We start from the raw sequence: 22478 nt of genomic DNA on the forward strand, positions 1-22478 counted from the left end.
TTATATTGATGACCTTTTACCTTATATGTTCATAAGGAAACGTTTGGGATGCACACCTTGATGCACATAATACAGACATTCTAAAACTTATGTCAGAATTTCCAATTTCTGATAAGATTTAGTATTGACTGCCACTTGACAACTTGTCAGCAGAGGTCCATCGACCAGATTATCACCCAAGATTTTGCTAGAGTGGGGTCTCGCCTACTGCCAACACACTTCACAGAACCTATGTCCTGCCCAAAGCCGATAAAGCCGAGTCCTGGAGGAAGACCTCAGCACAACATGTGTTTGCACTTCGCGGGTAACACGGTCTTCATGCTTCCACTGATAAAGACAGATTTTGCTGTCAACAAGGTATGCAGTGTGTCTCTTCTACCTAAGAAATTCTAGACTGCAAGCTGCTCTGCCTTGTATGCTCTTATTGTAGCGCATAGAAGTAGAAATTAAGGTGTTAGGTTCTAGATGTCATTTTAACCGTGTTAGAAATATTCATTTTATTCTTATTATTTATAGCGTGCCTTCTTGTTTTTATAATAATAATCTGTGTAGTTGTATTGAGAAACATTATTCCTGTAGTAATTAATACTTTTTACTTGAAAGTGTTCATTCTTCTTTGTACACTGTATGCGTGATATTGTGAATAACAAAATGGGTATGTTACAGATACCACAGTGCCCCCACGGTTCATGGTGACTGCTAGTAACCCAACAGCAACATCTATTTACATAACACGTTGAATAGTGTTTTGCGGGGCTTCAATAACTTAACTTTCATGTTCACCATTGGTGCATTTAACCAAGTTCATCTATGTCAACCTTGAATCAAATCAATAACGTAGCACCTATTGTGAAAGGGGCTAATTAAAGGGAAGTAGTCACTCAGCATCTCAAAGCTTGAGGTGCCTCAGATTTTGGGTGTGTGTGTGTGTGTGTGTGTGGGGGGGGGGGGAGGCTTTTGTGATAGCTGCACATCCAGCATATCAAAGCACTACCCCCAAGACAAACGTAGGATATTGATTGTGTGTCCTGCTTGGAATGGTGCCTCCCTTAGAGGAGTGTAATATCTGGGGAAGCATCTTTGTATGCATCAACACTAGTATGCAAGGTACGTCTTCATTAGCAGTTCTCCCTGATGTCTTTAGACAGGTAGAGAATGAGCAAGGAGCTGCACTAGTTCTGGACTTAAGAATGACGTCAATAGGGAAATTCTCTACGGTGTCTTCTATCATCCTAAGCAATATTAAGGGAGAGACTTTGGTTCTAGCTATACGTCAGACACTAGAAGCAGTTCAGTTCAAGATTGTCAATGGGAACTACCAAAAATAATAGCATAGGTTTATACCTCTGATGTTAGAGATACCTTGTGTATTCGACCCGTTAAGCCACATTTAAAACCTAAAAATGACAGAGGGTTCTGTTAAAGAAAAGTCTGCAACAGGAGGAAGGAAAAAAACAGAAAGAATCCTGCAAGGGTTGTTATAATCTAAGAGACCATGAGAAAAAAACAAAACTGAAAGTATCAGTATTTTGATAGCTACTCTTTACGTTCCTTTCAGTGTACTGATGGTCAGAGAACAGAGAGTGGGAGCTAGTCCGAGTACCAAAGAAAAGAGGTGTACAGTAGGAAAAGTGAAGCAGGAAATGAGACTGACATCAGCGTAAAGAGAGAAGAGAAAGGATTAGACCCTAAAACCCCAATAAAAAAGATGAAGAAGAAAGTAGCAGGACTTTCTAAGAAACATCCTGATACAGCTACAGGTCCTCCTGCGAAACAGGACTTGGACGAGGGCGCTTCTAGACAGCGCATCAGAAGCCAAAATAGTGCATCAGACACTTCAGTGGTTTCTAGATGCAAGTGCAACTGATGATTTTATACAGATCAAGACTCCAGAAAAAAACGTACATCCTCCTGAGAGGGTTGACAATCTAAACATACAAATTGAAGGGGACATAGCCCGTATCATCAAAGCAGTCTTTTGGTGACAATTATCTGATGAGTATGACATCATCTTAGCAGAAGAAGACTGGCCTCCAGTCTTTATTGGGGAAGCAACCTAGGGGGAGGAAGTCATAAGGGTATCCTTCTCTCCCATAGTGCCTGAGAATATCAGGGACATTTATGCCAGTGAAAGGGCCATGATACATGCTCCAGCCTTATAGAGAAATGAAGCGGGTGGGACGACCCTCTTTCCCTCTACAAACCAGATGGTTCATATAGAATAGTCTTAGACTATAGGAATTTGAATTCACACACACAGAACTATGTGGTACATAATGCACATAGCCAGGGGTGTAGCTTTAAGGGGGTGAGGTGTTGGGGCGTTACACCCACCTAATACATGTATTGTGTTGTAAATATTAGGGTACATGTGCTTTAAGTCTGGTATGGTAAGGTGTTAGTCGGATTTCACTTGGGATGTTTGCATACACATACAGACAAAACCACATACATACACGCTCTCATCTTTGTTTTTAAGATTTAAAAGTACCCCTCTCAATCCGTGCTCCTCTCCCTTCCTCCTACTCCTTAAACCACCCTCCTGCCCTGCTTCTCATATAATGAATTTTAACCAGTGTAATTGTTAGGAAATATGAAGCTCAAACCCCCCTCCCCCCACACACACAATTTTACTGACCAACTATGCCCCTGCACATAGCACAGGCTTATTGATCAGCCTGTTTTAGGGGGGGTGGGGGGCAAACAAAATGACCCTGGATTTTTCCAATAGGTTCTTTAGCCAAAACAGCACCTGACAATGAGTATCTAACTGCTTTCAGTTTCAACTGAGTGCAAGTTTCATGCTGATGTTTGCCGATGGCCTTATAAGAATGTCTCTGACCTAATCTCAGCACGTATCATGGAGATCTTAGAACCAGATCCCACGCTATTGTCCTACATGGATGATATCAATCTTACTGAATATGATTTGAATCTACACCTAACCACGCTAGACATAGTAGTGACCATATTAACAGTGCATGGTTACAAAATTAATTTAAAAAAATAGAAGATTGTGTACTTGACGATTACCTTCCTAGGATAAAAGATATCCAGCAACGGTAAAGGTTTAGAGCCTGCCAAACTAGGAATAACAAAGCCAACCTATATATCAGAGTCATACCCAGTCACTGTGGTTAGTGACTTAGAATGTTACTATGTGACTTACAATAAAGGACAAATTGTCCCAATTGCTTACAAGTTTTACTTGTATTTCCTGGCTGAAACACATTTTGCTTCCATCGAAAAGATCCTGATGGCTGTACAAACAGCTATTTTAAAAGAGTGCCATTTGACGTAGGGTAAGCATCATCATTGTTTCTCCCATACTGACACGAGAAGCGGTCACCAGGCCAGCATTCCGAATGCTTGTGCTCCACACCCAGATGGTAATAGTTTATCACTTATAAAGTGCAATGGGTGCAAGGTTTCAGTATGATCCCTCTCTTCGTACACAAGCTTTTCTCCAATAGGAACAGAATTTTGCAGACTCCAGCCATTTTACCTGTTTTGTCTTACCAGAGCGTGTTCCATACCGATGGCTCTTCCCGACCTGCGGTAGGAACAAAATACAAATACTGTACATTCTGTGCAGCAGTACAAGGTGTAGTGAAGGATGGTGAGTTCATCCCACATCATACCCACACCAGAATCTTAGGTGACTCCACTGTACAACATGCAGAATTACGTGCCCTGTTACATGCATTGCAAAATGCTGACTTGGCAGTTCCCACTCTTATTGTGTCTGCCACATCCTTCTGTGTGCAAGGTTACAATGTTAATTTGCTGCACTGGCGGTTTAATGGATTAAAAGGGGAAACCTATAAAGAATAAACATCTCCGGGGAAAGGTAGCCGTCTTACAAGATAAGCTTCATTGGTCCATTTGAGGCACATTTTGGTCAATCAGCATGGTGGTGTTCATGTCAAAGGGAACTGTGTCGCTCAACTAACGGCAAATGCTTCAATTCAGACTGTTGGAGTGGCAGTCCTAAACGCTTTCCTACCAAATAATCATACACCCTTAATTCAGGTAATATTAATTAAGTCACAATACCAGGAGTGGAAGACAGAATCATACCTAATAGTTGTTTAGGTTAGAATTAATCAAAAAAGCACCGGGGGAGTTGGCATCTGCTCATTCAAGAATTAACGCGACCGTAACAGTGTTGCAGCAATGCTACTGGCAGCCTAGTTTATTTAAACAGACTAGGGATTATGTTAGGCAGTGTGACATGTCTTAACAGATTAGACCATCCACTGTCAAAAGACTCTTGCCAACTCCCCTCATGATCTCCGATATCCTGTTCCAGGTGATTTATTTGGATCAAATCGGTCCCCTTCACTTAGCTAACTGATATAAGTACATATTGGTGGCAATTCATTTATGTTGTTTATTCGTATGAATTTGGCCACAGAGAAATGCAAGCGCTTCAGCAATAGTAAACATCTTGCAATGCCCTGTGACAGTGGGGCAATTGCAGTTCATTCATTTAATTCAGATAACAGTCCTGTAGTCGCCTCTAAGGCTTACAGGGATTCAATGTCTGCTCTGGGAGTTTGTCTGCAAATCAGCAACCTGCTCAAATCTGAATCGAATGGTGAGGTACAGTGTGCCAGTGTCATAATTAAATAAGCTTTGACTGCTAGTGTGGTAAGTTCATGCTTTAGTTGGTACAATAATCTGTATGGCATTCATCGAGCATTAGATAACTTGCCTAGACGAGTATTTGGAGGAGGCACTCCATATGAGGTTCTTTTCACAGTTCCTATGTATTTGCCTGGCTTAGATAATTCTGGAAAGGTGGTAGATGAAGATAAATTTTACTTGGAGAAATGTTTTACAGAGTAACCAGGAAGTCAGAGACAACTGTCCAACACAGGCCACTTTAACACAGCCAAATGTGAGGAGAAGGTTATCACTGCTGCTGGTAGGTGGTTTCCCAAATTTAGGGACGAGGTTCAGGAAACAATCCACAACAATCAAGCTTTTGAGCCATCTTACAGACCACCCTTTACGGTTCTTGGGGCAAACGGCAACAGAACTGCTATTCCCCCTCTTCTCCCTGGTTCATTAAGAAACAAACGGGCGTCTATCGACTGTGTCAAAATGCACTATGTGGCCAGTCCTCTACAACCCACCGCCGCAACCACCAAGAAGGATTCAGGATGGTGCCTCCCAGCCTTCCTCTGCTTTAAACATCTTATCCCCTGAACAAAACAGTAACATTTCTAGCATTAGTTCCCAGCCATGGATATTTGAGTCTAACACTCTATGCAGAACATTGAGTGCAACATACACAGCTGGTGCTGCCAATGTGACAAAAAGGTTCAGCAGTCTAGGGGCTTTATTTAGAGTTGGACAGTTACTTATTTACTTACAGAGTTGGACAGAGATATAGAATCCACTGACTACTGGAAGTGTGCTACTAACAGAAAAAAATCCACTGATGGAATTTTTTCAACAAAGGGGTGTTATTATGAAAGAAATACACCCTGTCCTCACGGTTTACCCCTTTGTGCATAAATAGAATAGTTTCATGTTACCAATCAACTCAAAATAAGGAGGAAGTACTTTCAGCCGCCAGACTCAAAACAGGACCCCTTCACTTCCCAAACTCATCTTTGTAAACATAGTGAGCTGAGTCTTGCAACATAAGGGCCTCTAGCCATGGAACATTTATGGGCAATAGTCCATATGTTTAAATGCAGTGATGTCCTACAACTGCCGGTCACTTACTGCTGTTGCTCATATTTATTCTGAGAGGTTCTCTTTGCCCTCACCATCCATCCTTGTCTGAAATCTTTCCTCAGAATAGGGCCCTGATTGACATAAAATGTAGTTTCCCTAAGTTCCATTACTAATTCAGAAGAGTAGCAGCTGTTTTCAGGCAGATCTTAGACTACGACTTTCCACAACAGATTAATTTCTTATATTTGTTTAATACATATACATAACTACCTTGCTTCAAACACTATAACGTGTCACTCAAAGGATCACACATAAGAATTTGAAATGTCACTCACAAGTGCACTCAAAACTTGAAAATGTCACACATCTGTAAACAAATAAAATTGGTAGCTATGCAGAAGGTTGCTTTACTTCCCGCTCTGCAATTCACAAATTCTGGAAAAAACATCAACAGCCACTCTAAATTCTGAAGTTTCAAGGATCAACCTTCAACACGCATGTAGCAAATGCTTATCTAACAGCAGGGAGAAGTCTCTGAAATTGATTTCTCCTTACAAGATTAGATTCCCCTGTCTGCGACTTTGAAGATTGTGATGAAAATGCTGGATATGATGTAATCAAGCATATTGGTCCCAAATGCAAAAGTACTGTTAACGCGTCCCTTTATGATAATTTATTACACATCAGGACTCGTTTTAGGCCAATGAATCTTTTGACCCAGTTGAGAGACACCTTAGGACGAGATAGCTAATCAATATGTCAATCAATACATCAATAATGTCATCAATATTTATCACGACAATGCATTTCACTTTAGTCAAAGTCATTAATCAATTCCAAGACACTATCAGCCTTTCATCCATGAATAACCACACCTTGTTTAGTAGAATTTTATGAATTTTATTCCCTATTAAATACAATCTAATAGCAAATGCGTTAATCTCAACACCAAGAAACATAATAGCATAGTCACAATATGGCAACTTTGATAAGCTTTTATCAAAGCGAGAATCACAACCATCAGAACATAACACGGCGTGAACATAAATCAAGTTTAGCAGAGTGTCAATATTGAGTCAGTTTCAACAAAGCATAGTCTCGGTCGTTGTCTATTTGCGTCAGTTTGATGAACCCCTGTCCTAACCACTGATTAGCATTCGCTTGTTGGGCTTCATGCAAAACAATTTAGAACACCAATTTGGAAAACATCTAGCTATGGTCTCTGTCAAAAGCAAGCAGTTGGTACCTAGAAAGGAAAAGCAAACAGACAAATTACAAATGCATTGTCATAATTGCCCTCCAAGGATTAGGTAAGCACACAGGTTCAGTCTTCGTCTTCAGGACATCAGTCAAATCACCAACAGTCAGAACTCAGCTCTGGGGCAAAAAGGGCACTTCCCTCATAAGGAGGTAAAGTGTAAATGGGCAGTCTAAGGGCGAAGATGGTTTTAAGTAAACCAAAAGGTCACCAAACAGAGTGACCGAGTTTGTGGATAAAATCAGTAGAATTCCCTACCTAATTCCCAATGACTTCTCGTGACATGGGTTTTTATCCCTTTTTCTTAGTACATTCCCCCAAAATTCTATTGGTCGTTTGTTATACCCCACTATCTTTAACCTATCAAATTAAGCATTCGGTAATCCTAATCTTCACCCCATATTGTTTTACAAGTTTTTGATTGGTCTTCGTAATTGATGTCTTCAGAAATGGCACGTCCGGATGTGATTTCATCCTCCTGTAATTCTTTGCACATCTTTTGGTCAGCAGTTCCATTGTCTTCACCGGTTTGAATGACCCTGTACATTACATTAATCTACACTGTTTCAATTCATTTTAACATTTATTTTGCAAGACGATGAGAAGCGGTGTGAAACGGATTTACATGGTTACATTCATCTTCCAAGTTTGAAGAAAAAGAACAAGCAGGTCATGGCCCCTTGTGAGTCAGCACACTGAAAAATAGAAAAATGCATTTAATATGAGAGCCAGGCAACTAAGCTGCAGCTCATGCTAACTTAAGGCCTATGAGGTTTTCAATACAGATTTAATAACGCAAATATTAGTATAAGCTCAATTGAACGTAACATAAACATTTTGATCATCATTATTAGTTTGCGTATACATTGGTGGCCACTCTTCGTGGTCACAATTCAAGCGCACCTCTAAACAAAATTGCTATCACTATAGTTTCTATGAGGCATCATCACACCTTAATTCATAAACATTTCATGTTAATATAGATTATATAAGCTACGCTTTCTCACTACAATAAATCCCTTTGCAAGAGTGCTTGTCAAGCCAATGGACTCAAGTAACAGTAGCCTGTTGCCTTGCCACACTAAAGTATTGCTTCTTTCCGCATCATAGAATCATCTTTCCCCACCCGAAGGTTAGAATGAAGAATGTTTTGTGTGTGGAGACCCAGCGTTGAAGCTCCACGTCACCAATTCTCACCGAGACACATGGAGATCTGCTCCAGTTTCTTTGTCGTGGAATTGTAGGTCCTCATTGCTTTCAGTCACCAGCCAAGTGTGCTCCGTTAATGTCTCTGCTCAAACACATAAAGGTCTATTTACAGACCATTTCAAATGCAGACAACTTACTAGACCAGGGTTCTGCAAAGTCGGTACTGGAGAGCCGGGTCCATGCCAGATTTTTAGCATTTCCACATTTAAAACAAAGATGTTTCCGAAATCTACAGTTTTCTAAATGTGGATATGCTAAAAATCTGGCATGGACCCGGCTCTCCAGGACCGACTTTGCAGAACCCTGTACTAGACTATTAATTGACGTTTCACTGAACAGTCACAGTTGGCAGGAGATTTAAGGATCCCAAGGTACAGAAACCGTGTTATGGGTAAGTAACTTATTTTACGTTGGAATAGGTCTGGCTAGAGGGGCATTGCTTTTGTTCATTTTACATTATTTGTGCGGCAGCGAATGCAGAGGTTAACATTCTTCTTGCCAATGATGCCCTCCTTGTTTACAGATGTCCAGTGAGAAGGCAGAACTTGGACTACGCAATGTATTTGCTGACAGTTTTGTACCATGAATCTTGGGTAAGTGAATTCTGTTGTGTTCAATATTTGCTGCTGAGTTACGTTTCCAGAAGTGAACCAGATTATTTTAGTAAAAAGGATAAAGTCCTTTTTTTCCAAAGCGCATGGCACGCTAACTAAGACCAAATGTTATATAATGCACTGGTGTAACACAAAATGATGCCCCCCCTGCAGAATGTGGTGAGGGGACCCTGATTCCTTTATGTCTCAACAATAGTCATTGGTCTTGGGCTAACTGGGACCTCCTGAAGACCTGGGGCCCTGAAGTGTTGCTCCCCGGACCGCAGGAGTTGCAGGGTCCTGGGTTATCTCCCCCTCCCCCCTATGTAGTGGTTAAAAAACTAATTTTGCTATTTGCTCAGTCAGGTTCTGAAGTGTTGCTCTCCGCACCGAAGGGGCTACAGGGACCTGGGTTAGGCCCTCCTCATGTAGTGGTTAAAAGACTCGTTTTGCTATTTGCTCAGTCAATCAGCTCTTTGAAATGCTGTAGTTTGAGTGTGTGGCTTGATTCACATTTGTATAAAGCACTAGATTAGATGAGCAGGTTAAGGCATCTGTATCTGGAAGTCTCATATTTAACAATTGGACTTGTTCAAATTCCGAAAGACGTAATATGAGCACTGTTTACTAAGATCATTATTAATGTCTATTTTAAACGCCAGTACAGTATTGAGTCTGGTGTGTGCTATGCATGTAGTAGTGTTTTTGATTGACACAGCCAGTTTACCAGGCAGTTATGTTAGCTGACATGTAATCTGATATCAGATGCTCACACTTTACACTTTCTCATTTTACACTGGAGCACATTAGATCACCATATGTACTTCAGGAGTAACTTTGCATCTCAGTATTTTACATCTTAAGCCTGGATCCTCTTCAGAAGCTTTCCCAAGCTGGTGGGTGGTGCCGGCTCCACTTCAGTGTCCTATGCGGCATCCCTGTGACGTCCTTGGAGCCACAAAGCACACCATTGGCATGCTGACGTTGGTTCCCTTTTTTACGCGCCATCAACTCATTCCAGCGCACTCATTCTCCTCAGGAGTTTCAGCGTTGTTGAGATTTCTTCCAAAATCTAAATTCTTTAGGTGCAGTTTTCTCAAGATGTCACTGCCCAAGTGATCTGGCTGTAAACCGTGTAGTGAATGTGATGGCCATATGGCCATCGCAGATTCCCAATGCCTCTGCCTTTGGTGCTTGAGAATTGTGCATTGAATGCATCCAAAGGCAAATAAAGAACAGGAGGTCAAAATGTTGATAGCCAGTGCTTGAGATGAACAACAGGAGTGTTGTAAATTGAGACAGAGATCAAAGTCACCAGTCTCCACCTTTGTCAAAGTCCTCTTAAAAAATAAAAAGAGAAGCCGAGAGTCTCGCTGTCACACTTGGAAAAGTAAGTCTCCAAGAACCTCTGCTGCGCCACAGCCAACATCAAACCAGGATACAACTGAAGAACACATGGAGAATGTGGCGACCTCCTCATACGGAGAGTTACTGGCGTCACACCACTCTGCGCCTTTCATGTCTTTCCTCCCGTTGGCTCCAGGTTTCTGGACAGTGACTCTGAATCCAGCAGCGCCCCAGCCATCGGGCTAGATGCAGAGGGTAACACACTCCACTAAACATCCTGAATGCTTCGCCACCTGACCCAACTCCTCCACGACACTGCAAACAACTTCTTTGATGCCCTCATGATGCCAGCAGTGCCCCTTCCAATGTCCCCTTGACCAAATCTACTGTCTCCGACTCCACCGTCCCCGTAGACCCACTCTGTAAGAGTCTCGGCCATTGCTGGAAATGCATCACCATCACTTCAGAAGAGAAACCGAAAAAATGTATGAAGGAAAGCAAGTTTGTTTTTGGGCGGACGTGGATCCGCAGATGATCATGATGATGATGGTCTATTCAGGATGGAACCAGACCTCGCAGGCCTCCAAGAAGCCAATGGTACCAATACCTCTTTGCAGTGGGACCTTCTACCTCCAACTGGACCACCCCCACCGAAGTTACCTCCTATCACTGAAGAAATAGTGCCGGCTTTAGGGGGGAACAACTGACGCAGCTGAATCTAGCGCTGACCTGGATAGGGGGCTGCGTTTAGAAATAACTTCTGCATTTAGAAGCACCTGCTGCAGAGTTTGTGTGTCCATCAGTTTTCAGGCAACAATATAATGTCAAGGTAACTAGCTGAATAATGTTCCTTCTGGAGAGAGATGAAGTTTTGTCTAGTGGCATTTTTCACTCATCAGAAAGTAGCGAAGAGGGCTAACATGCCTTCTGCAAAGAACGTCTGCCAGGCAGATCACAGAAATGTATTTTGTGGGTTACTGCTTTTGTCACAGAGATAGGTTTGTTATTTTCAGTTCATAAAATACAATACCAGTATAGCACGGAGACTTATGAACTGTCAAAGAGCTGCATGAAAACTGCATGCTATAGATTAGAACATTGTTTATTTCCCCAGTCTTTCGTTATCATAATGTTGATAAAAAAGGGTTTGGTAGGGTAGTAGTTCATTCTTATTAGTAAAGCCAACCAGAACCACTGTGGTACGTTTAAAATCCTGAGTTTGTGCATTACAGACCACTCACTCTTAAAATACACTGGATGCTGTGTGTATGACGTGATTCCTACATGTTGTAGTCCTCATTGTCTTATGTAACAGTTCCTTTTACACGTGTATTCCTTGCGTCCTATGTAACAATTCCTTTACACACGTATCATTCATTGTCTCTGTATAACGCGTGTGATGTAAAGTGCTCCAACACCCTACACTCGAATGAGTAGTGCTAAAAAAACAAGTAAAGGCGCATTTCTTTATAGACTCCCTGGCCCAAAAAGGGATTTCGTTTTGAAATTAACTGAATATATCGCCCCCCCCCATGTACTCGCCTCACTGCACTTTCTTTTACTTGGTGACTTCACTACAATGGGGAAAATTCTTCTTAGCCAGAGGTCGTCCGACTCTTTTCCGATCTTGAGATCCTGGGCCCACCGCCGAAAATTACTGGTCCTACATATGTAGCTGGACACATGTTAGATCTTACTTTCACCAACTCCTCTGACCTTATCCGCTGCCCGCCCTCGCCATTGGTCTGGACTGATCACTCTTTGAGTTTAGAAAAGCCGGACACCATAATCTGCCCTAACTGCTTAGCATAAGAACATTACCAAGCTAGAAAAGCTTTTATCTTGCTTAAAATCGACTCAGCCGAAAACTCTTCCAAAGCTTAATATAAAGCCTTGAACGAGTTCACAAACGCACCTGCCTGTAAACCGACCCCACCTGAGTCACAGTACCTATGCCACTCGTTAGCTGACTTTTTTAACAGAAAATAATCCATACTTAAGACACATTTCTAATATCTAGAGATTCTAATGGCCAAGGCACCCTTTCAAGCTCCTCTCCTCCTACTAATAATGACACATACCCAATTATTGACTCACATCCCAACTTTACAGGCTTATCAAATGTTACTTTGGTTACTCCAGAGGGGATATCCAAGGCTCTCGCAAAAGGAAAGCGGGTTCTCCCTCCATCTGTCCCTCCAGGATTATGGCCTTACTTCAGCGCCTCTGGTTCCAGCTGTATGCTCCCTAAATAACCAAACTACCTCCACAGGGAAATTTCCCCAGAGGTGGAAAGGAGTTATGGTTAGGCCTATAAAAAAAAAAAAAAGCCCTCAGTTTCCGGCAGTGGACTTAACTAACTACAGGTCAATCTCCCTTCTACACTTGTTAGGAAAAGTTTTAGAAGGCCTTATAAACAAACAGCTGATTCACTGTTTAGAGCAAAACTCTATTTTAGACCCCTCGCAATCAGGATTTCGCTTGTCTCATAGTACAGAAACAACCTTAGTTGCTTTAACAGATCATATCAGATTATCCCTGGACTCCGACACTCCGGTGATGCTGGTGCTTCTAGATCTATCTGCTGCCTTTGACACTGTGTCACTCCGCACTCTTTTACAAAGGTTGCGAGACTGCGGAATCCAGGGAATGGTTCAAGCTGGTTTAGAGACTACTTAAGTAATAGAACCCAAACTATTTCCTTGGGATAGTTTAAATCTCCTACCAAACTGCTTGATAAGGGAGTGCCTCAGGCCTCTCGCTTAAGCCTCGCACTGTTTAACATTTATGTAGCGCCCGTGGAAAACATCGCTAGAACGCATGGCCTGGAAACTCAGTCAGATGCTGACAACACTCAGTTGATTGTCTTCTTTAATGAGGATCCAGTAATACCAAAAAAGTGCTTTCCATCTGGAATTATAGCAATCGCAAGTACTTGCAACTGAATGCTGCAAAGACAGAGATACGACTGTTTGGGAAAGCCCAACTCCACGGATGACTGGTGGCCAGCGGAACTGGGTGTTGCTCCTTCTCCTAAACAAGTAGTAAAAAAAAAATGTTGGTTTCCGTTTTGATAACTTGCTGAGTATGAAAGACCAGGTAACAGCAACAACCGGCTCCTGCTTTCATACACTGCAGACACCAATATCAGCCAGGACAGTATTAGTACAGGGGCTTATAATTAGCAGACTTGACTACTGTAATGCTCTGCTAACCTCAGTAAATGAGAGCATAGTTGCTAAATTACAAATAGTACAAAACACCGCCGCCAGCCTTATCTGCAGTGTGCCATATGGGACAGCGCCCGCCCCGCTTCAGAAATCATTTCAGTGGCTACCCATCAGGAAAAGAATAGTTTTTAAAATCTAGTGCCTTACCTAGAAATCACTAAGGGGTTCTGGAATACAGTATCTTGCTCAGAAGCTCCTGCCATACTGTCCAATGAGACAACTGCGACCAAGCGGAAAAGCTCTCCTGGTCATTCCACACATAAGAAAATCTAAAGCTGGGGAAAGAGATTTTTTAATCTAGCCTCTTAATATTGGAACCAACTGCCTTACAAAATCTGCATATGCACCGACTACCCGCTTTTTAGGAAAATGCTAAAGACCACCTTTTCCTAGCTTTTCGTCGTCCACTATACCTAGCAGCGCCGAGATAGCCTCTTTGGCTGATTAGTGCGCTATACCAAGTTAACACAACAAAATGCATATGAGATAAGGGCTATGAGTGGATGAAGGTCTCTGTTGGGGTTGTAGCGAGGGAACGCGTCAAGAAGGAGGTCATTGAGGGGGTGCCAGAACTGACCGGGCACCACCAGCACTAAGGCGGCCCTGCCAGGAATCTGTGTATACCTTTTAGTTTTAATGCCCATCTTTACACACTCCTCTTGCCGCAAGGACTACTTTTCCGGTCCTGTCACCTGAAGGAGTGGACACCTGACTGCAACTTGATGCTCCTGCTTTATCTAGCTAACATCCTTTCTTCGGCGTTGTAAACATATAGAGCAGTGGTTCCCAATCTGTGCGCTGTGGTTCCCAATCTGTGCGCCATCTAAACTAGCCAGGGGCGCCATGCACCAAGCACACAGTTTGGGAACGAAACGAGGAATAGCTATAAATATCTGTTGTCACTACTTGCCCTGGCCTCCTGCTAACTGCAGTGTTAATGGATGACACTGAAACATAAAACCATCTCTCAACTCAGAGTTATTTAACAGGTCCTGACCCTTCAGAAGTGTTGCTGGAGTGAATTTTAGAAATCCCTTCATGCAATTTAACAAAACCTTTTGTGCAGTATAATTAAAACATACATGCTAATTCTTATAACCTCGACCTAGGTAAGGAGACAAGGAAGACTGCTTATAAAGGTCATTAAGGGTGAATGTGAATAACATTAATTTAATACACAAGCTCCAAAAATAAAATAAACGGTAAAGAAATATGCAGTAAAGCACTGTAAAGGGCAATTCTTCTGCTCAGCAAATAATGCATACTCAGGCCTTCATGGAAGACCTGCTGTCACATACAACTAACTCTGTCCCTTCAAGGATAGGTCACAGACACTTTACTCGGAATAAGCCACCCTAAGACAAACACTTTTGAAAAATGTGTCCAGTACAGATGCATTGTCTGTATGTAGGTACCTTTATTGTCTTGTGCACTTTGATTTTCTTGTCAGCAGGGCCCTACAGATAGGCAGTTTATTACACAGCTAACATTTGTCTATAAGACGAAGATCATAGGATACTCAGCCTAGTGACTGCAGTCAGACCTTGGCTGGATGCCTGCTAATGCACCACAGCCCACCTTCCACTGCACTCTTCTTCCATACAAGGTATGTTACAGAGACAGGTATAGCTGTAAACTATTGTACAGATAGACATTGTACCTTAGTGAGCCAGTGAAACAGCAATAACGTGCTTATAAATGCCAGGTAGTGCATATCAGCAGTGTCTGATCACCTTAAAACGTGTAAATATTACCTATTTCAGCTGCGTGCATGTGATATTTAACCAACTGAAGCAAGCTGCAATAGTACTTAATTAAAGTCCCTTACTTCAATGTGATCTGTGCATGAAACGGAAAGCACATCCAGCTTTACTAGCACAGATTCTTTGATAAAAGTAAATGAAAGGATTTGTTCTCTTATCATCCTTATCTCATTCTGTCATTCTTACTTTCATCACTTTACTAGCAACAAAGCTTCTGCTTACTCCAAATAATATTCCTTCTTACTCTTGCAGCTATTCGCTGTCTGTTACTCTGCTAAATATTCCTACTCTTAACTCTACTTCCTCCTTCTTACTCTGAATACTCCTATTCTTACTCCTACCTAGTCCCTCCCACCTGCAGCAGCGGTTCCTGCTCTAACCTGCATTTCAGCAAAGAGAGAGATGGGTGCCTCAACTGCTACAGTTTTGCATGTGTGAGAAATGCAATTATGAGCGCAGGGTTTGGATAGCCATCTTAAAGGGTGCTCAGAGGTTTGCGCTGCCCTTCTTTTCCTTCAAGGAAACCAGTGACCTGCCTGCTGCTGGAGGAAGGTTGGCTTCCTCAGCATCAGGTTCATGTCTGAGGGTATATCACCTTCTTAGTGTACTGGCACTGAGATAGTTTGAATAGGAAGTTACTCCCATTGCATTTCAGTTACAGCTCAGCTATATATGGCATTCGGATGCCATCTGCAACAGACTTTTCTATTGAAGGTCCTTCTGCAAATGTAGCCAACATTGCCCTTTTCAGATTGCTGATGTTAATGCCAGAATTCTCAAGAAAATAAATGTTTAAATTGGCTGCTTAGTGGTTGTGTCATATTTGTTGCTAAGGATTGTCAGAGATATGTATTCTATTTAGTTCTGTGACATGCAGAATATGATGCAAGCTGCTGCCACTGAAGAAGATGCTTTCATGGCAGGAACGTGTGGTTTAAGGCTCCAAGGCCTGGAGTAAAAAGGAGAGGTGGTAAAGTGAGTATTTGTTGCTGATAAAGTGCTTTATTACAGCATCAGTTCAGTGACAAAGTAGATCACAACTACGATTAGAATACCTTCACAGCAATTAATTTCAGGGAGGAAAATGGAAGTACCCCCGATGCCGGGCTTACATCCTCCCACCTGCCAAAAAAAGTAACGTAATGGCGAGCCACGGCCAATTGCCAATAGGTCAAGGGAGCCGCAGGTCGAAAAAGTTTGGGAACCACTGAATAGAGCGTTGGCTGTGTAATGTTCTGTGAATAGAAATCGTCACTCTTGTGAAGCATAGCAGCCGAGCACATCGGCGTGGGCGGGGAGTGCAGGATACCGCAGGTGTTCGGGATTGATGGTGGCGCCGTACATTGGTGACAGATTGGATACCCTATAGCAGAGGTCTTCAAACTGGGGGGCCTCAAGTGACCCCAGGGGGGGGCGCCAGACTCTGGCCAAAAGAATCATTATACAGATAACAGGCCTTTGTTTTAAGCAGACGTACGTTGTTGTTTTTTGTTTTTTAAAGGTAACAGTACTTAACTGCAATGTTTAAATAGGTCTAGACTTTGCCATCTTTATAAAATAATTGTGAAAACTTCTGAGGGGGTGGGCAATGTTTTTTATTTTTCAACTGGCGGGGGGGGCATGGCATTAAAAAGTTTGCAGACCACTGCCCTACAGGCATATTGGAATAGAGGCCTTCCGTTTCACAGGCTCGGTGTGTGGCACAGTCCTTTAAGTACCCCTCAGAATCGTAGCAGGGTTTGGGGGATAAATTAAAAAGTATCAATAGACCAGAACATTTTGACTTCAGAATGAGACAGAGAGGTGGTTGTGGTTAATAGAAAAGGACCTGCTTTGTTTGGGGTTTCTTTGTTGATCCATTCTTGTCTGGGCCTGGCTGGTATTGGCCCAGGATCCACCGAACTGCAGCCGTCTCTTGGAAAGAAACCATGTGATGGTTCCGATTTAGGGGCATTCGGTACAGGAACTGAACTACTGTTTGTCATCCAAACAGTGGTGTGAATGTCCTGTGGTGAGGTGTTGATGATGCGACCACTGCTTTTTCAGTAGCCATTAGATATAATCATTATTGTTTAATTTTAGCTGCCGCGTGACATGTGCCATGTTGCACGTGTAATTACCTCTTCCGCTCTTGTTTCAGTACCTTCTACAGTGAACTGAAACCCAGATGGGAGGAGTTTGCGCTATAGGAAACAATCTATAAATAAAGCCCATAAATCCCTGCGCTGCCCTCAAAGCAGCTCTCGCTCGGACATCACAGAGCGCAACAAAAGTCAGACTAAACGCTACAACCCTTTCATCATTAGTCTCAGGTGAGCCGCACACCTGTCGCTTAGCACCGTCATTACTTAGTGATGGCGGCCCAGGCTGTGCGGTATTACCGTGCCAGTGCTTGTCGTGTAATGAGCACACACGAGCCTGCTGCCCTTTTATTACCTTTCAGCTGCCATGTTAATAATTCAGGAGGTCGTCAGTCAGGTGCATCTCTTTGATTTCCATGAATTTTTCATGACCTGCCACGACACATTTGATTTTTCCATGGTCCATGTAATCCTCTTGGGCACCTGGCGAAAGATCATTTGGTGCTCGTTTTGCTGCCTGCCCGGGGGGGGGGTTATAACTCATATAAAGAGTTTTAACTATTGGAGAGTGAGAGCTCTGCTGTACAAGCCCTGGGACCAGGTTAATCCATAGTTGTGGTCCTTGCTAAGCCGGCCATTGTGTACTTCTCGCCTCTGCACAGGAATAGCCCTTGTTATGAGGCATGGGACGGCAGATGTCCCATACAGAATAGACACTTTCTGACCTGAACGTGCTCAGTGTCCACAGGAAAGCAAGTTTTATGATTTGAAGATGTTCTCGTTCCTGTGGCCTTACTGGGGCCATTCATGGTATTTTAGCCGTGGTGAGTTCAAGGAGAGTCTTGAAGGCGGTCATGTTCACTGCCGCCTGACACACTGGCTCGGTTCAGCTCTGATCCAGAGGCTTACAGCTTCACAGGAAGTGTCATGCCATGTGCACCTCCCCCACTTTAGCACCCTTTCTTAGACCTAGGTGAAGTTTTTTAATTATGCCGGAGTAATCAGAGTAATTTAAAAATTATGCATAATTATGAGTAATTTGGCACAAAAATCCTACCTCTGGAACAATGAACTTACTAAGCCTGTGCAACTTTTGCTGTTCGTGTTCTGTTGCATTTAGCGCTATTTTCTTAGAGCAAAATGGATCAACTGGTCCATGTTGGAAAGGGGTGCATTTTATGTTAAGAAAATAGCACTAAATGTTGGGTTACATTACACATAATTCAAGAAACCTTGTGTAATTTTGCTTAATCACGCAACAGCACATTATGCGATTTACGCTTGCCTTTGACACTTGTATAGATCTGAAAATCAAATCAGGATTGGAAAAACTCATGTGAGGTCAAGTATGAGTTTTAGAAACTTTGGCTCATATAAATCAATAAAATTAATAGTGGACCTAGCTCGCTTTAAGCTGGGCGAATTTAAGGTGCTCGGCTCACGCACACGGGTGCCTTTGTTATTTATAATATGAAGTGTACCTCGAGTAGGGTAGCGAGCAAGGGCATAGCTGTCACCAGTGTGGCAGGTGCAGTGCATCGATGCCCAGGGGTAACAAGGACCCAAAGGTTTGAATTAGGGTGTGGTCTAAGGCCCTCTCCAATGCACTGGGGGCCCTTGTTCCCGCCGGTCCAGGACATTGTAGGTTGATTGCTACTTTCGGTTTCGGTGCTTTAAGTCTGGTTCTTTTATATTCACAAATTATCACAAAGCTGGAAGAACAGATAGATTTTGGGGCTCGTGCAGCGCGTGTTCTATGGGAAGAGGATGGTGTACCATCCTAGGGCAAGTTGTTTTTTTCGTAGTTTACTAAATGTAGATTTCACACTGTTTCGCATTTTTTTTCTCCAATAAAGAACATGTATTATTGCCCTGCACGCATACATCTAAAATACACGTTTTATTCAGTTGTTGAAGCGTGTTCATGTTTGCTGCCACCTTGTGGAAAAGATGGGGTATTAAAGGACTTCCCAAGAATTGACCAAAGCCATAGAATTTAAAAGGTTTGTGGGTGTTTCCTATTGGAAGCTACGTAGATTTTAACGGCTTTGAAAGCCAGCATAGCAGCAAGTAAACACCACATATCATAGGCGCTAGTTTATTAATTTATAATAAGGGCCCAAGTATTTGCTTATGACCTTTCACGTGTGTTTACTGACTGAAACTAGCAGGGCGCAGGCCTAGTCAGGAGCATACTTTTTGAAAAACAAGGTGCGAAAGAGTAATCCGCATTTCCAAAGGGCCTGAGGTGATACGTCGCAGACACACATATGCCTGCATTTCAAAAAACTCTACTTTTTGAAAAACTGACCTTTAAATGCACCAAGAAAGCTTAGCTCCTTTTTTGAAAATATGTAATTTTGTCTCATTCATAACGTTAAAGCTTAAGTACTTAAAAACTATGCATGTTACTTATAGTGGATAAAATAACTATGCTTTTCACATTACCATTTGGTAATTGCTTTTTATAGAGCTCAAAAATCTAAAAAGCACCTTGCCTAAACAGATTATTTAACACCTTTATTTTCTTGGACTTGGCCCCAACTTTTGATGTTCAAGTGATGCCCAGCACTGGGTGTCTGGCACTACACAAAACAGATAAATCAGTTGCTCCTTTATTGTTCTTGAGTCAGGGTGAATTCTTTTATTCGTAGTCATTTCCACGAAATATCGTGCATTTGAATAAGGACCATACTGTGGCACTTGTGCATCTCGCCTCCATAGTACTGCTTATATGACCTGGGCCCACCAATAATTTGCTAAATCTGGCTCCTGTGCCATACATTTACTTACATAAGTTTGATAACCAGTAGATCAAATAGTATGGGCCGGATTACATCCTTGGCGGATGGGATACTCTGTCACAAACGTGACGGATATCCCGCCTACCGTTTTACAAGTTCCATAGGATATACAGGATCTTGAAATACTGCAGACTGGATATCCGTCACGTTTGTGATGGAGTATCCCATCCGCCAAAGTCGTAATCCGGCCCTATGTCTGGAATGGAGTAAGGATAGAGCTCTCGAGTTACCTAGGTCCATGCTTACAGTCCATGTTTTTCTTTTGCTTTCTGGGGCTTGTAGTGCTCGTTACTTAAGGTGATGAACAGGATTACAAATCCAAGGTAAAAAAGTAAACACACATTGGAAAAGCCAATACGTCTCACAGTTAGGACCTATTGACTTTGCCAACGACTTTTGGCAATGCTATAGAGCATTTTAAAAAGGCATTTTTGCAGATGCTGTGCAGCATGGGCCAAAAGAAAAAAAATACAAGATGATGCAACTGTTACTGGAGGAGCCCACGTCATTTAATAGGAGTGGACATTCATGATGATGTATGCATGCGCATGTATCATCACAGAAGCATGCGCATGCATATGCATGCCTATGAAATGAAGCTAATGACTCAAAGATGGATCAGTAAATAAATACAAAATTGAAGTAGATGCAGTGTGAAAGTTCTTTGTAAGTTGGAAGGGCCAGCAGAAATTTGCTGATGCACCCCTTAAAAAAAAAATTAAAGTAACTAAAGGACCACAGAGGGGAGTAGGAGTGGGTGGAGTGGAAACAAGGAGCGGGGGGGGGGGGAGTAAAGACGTAAATAAAGGTGAGGAGGGAAGAAGCTGCAAACAAGGAATGAGAGCCACACTAGGGGTGGAGGAAGAATCGCACGAAGGAGAGAGCAACCCACCTCAGGAGAGAAGGACACGAGTGATAGTGAACAGCACATGATTGAGAGAGCAACACAGTATGGAGTGGGTATTTGGTGGAGGAAAAGTACACGAGTAAGAGAGCTAAAAAACACTTGCATTCTTGTGGAGTGCTTAACCAAAAAGAAAAAAAGTAGTTCCGTAACGGTGAGCAGTGGAAGAATACAAGTTACCCATTAAAAAATTTAAAGAGACAGTGCTTCAGGGGAGAGAGAGAAACACAAGATGGGGCAAGAAAAAAAAAAGGAATAGTAAGCAAGCACATAGGTGTGACAGTAAAGCCAACCAATGGTAAGCAGTGGGTGGGCTGTAAGCCCTTGTTCTGTTCTTGGTAAGCCCATAATAGGCCTTTCCCAACCAGACAGCTTTAGCTGTTGGTAAACGAGGCCTAAAAACATGGCCTGAATGTGTTACTCAATCATGGAATTAGGTCCGTTGAGAGCCGAAAGGATCTTCAAGAGAACTTAAAGGATGCTTGCTGTTAGCTGGATAGGTAGCAAGGTACTGAAAGAACCTAAAATAGCAGGTCACAGCGGCGAGTGAGTCCAGGGGAAGGTACAAAACCAGTATGAAAATTAAGTCATTGTTTTACTGGATGGGTGTCTTAGAAACCATCAGTCAGCACTTTTCTTGTGCTTTTCTTTCTGTTTCAGTCTCTGGCTATTTCCAGTAGTTTTTCTTCTCAGACCTCTGTTTAGTCTGCTCTATCAAAAAGCCCTTTGAACCAGAAGTTTTAGCTGTGTGACCATCATGACCTGTGTAGTAAACAGGCATCATCTTACATGATCTGGTTTAGTCATTACCTTCTTTGAAAAGATGTGCTCCATCGAGTGTTGTTCTTGTTGTTGGATCACTTACCACATTGCGGTGCACTTGATGGTGCACAGTTCTGCAACCCATTAATCATACATGTTCAGTGAGTACTGGAAACTACACGGCCGCTTATACGATGGGTACATTTTTTTTTTTGGGGGGGGGGGGGGTTTGAAATGTGCATTATTTAAAACATCCGACTGATAAGGTGACGTAGATGGGAATCCTAAATGTAACTTTTGTTTTTTGCTTTTAATAGTGTGCAAGTGAAGGAAGTCTCTAGTTCAAAGTGAAATTGTGAGACTAGAGTGGAATCCACCATTGTGCTGCAGTCTTATCTTACGCTAACATCACTACCGCTGTCAGAACGAGTGGCCAGGATCGCATATAGGAGATTAGCAAAAAATTTGTTTTTGCAGAGTTACATATTAATGTGGCTGCTTCCTTCCAGGTCTTGTTTTTACAGACTGTAATCTTCAGGAACTGAACGTTGGTCAACGATGACACCCCAGATACTCAGCATATCACCGCCAAATCACCTATCAGCCCTATGTACATATTAAAGACCATAAGCTACCAGAAGTGTACCCAAAGACACTGCCCCGATTAGAGGGCGCGAGATCTTGATCCACCCATCTCTAGCCACTAAAGGCGCCCTGTAGCAAAATATGAGAATTAATTTAGACAACCATGCCATGGTCCTGCTTGAGGATACAAAGAAAGAGGTAGCTCATGGTCAGCGGTGTGAAAGCAGAAGTGACCAAGAGATTCAACAGTA

The 22478-nt window shown here is 42.4% G+C and overlaps 1 protein-coding gene across 1 annotated transcript in view; it reads left to right on the forward strand.

The window, feature by feature from the left end:
• Positions 1 to 22478, forward strand: part of MRPS35 (mitochondrial ribosomal protein S35) — a 149269-nt gene that overhangs the window by 94949 nt on the left and 31842 nt on the right. Inside the window, exon 7 of the mRNA XM_069228175.1 lies at positions 8682 to 8751. Within this exon, the coding sequence (XP_069084276.1) occupies positions 8682 to 8751 (70 nt within the window). The remainder of the gene's footprint in view (positions 1 to 8681; positions 8752 to 22478) is intronic.

Source organism: Pleurodeles waltl, chromosome 4_1 (assembly GCF_031143425.1).
Source record: "Pleurodeles waltl isolate 20211129_DDA chromosome 4_1, aPleWal1.hap1.20221129, whole genome shotgun sequence".
NCBI classification, from domain to species: Eukaryota; Metazoa; Chordata; class Amphibia; order Caudata; family Salamandridae; genus Pleurodeles; species Pleurodeles waltl.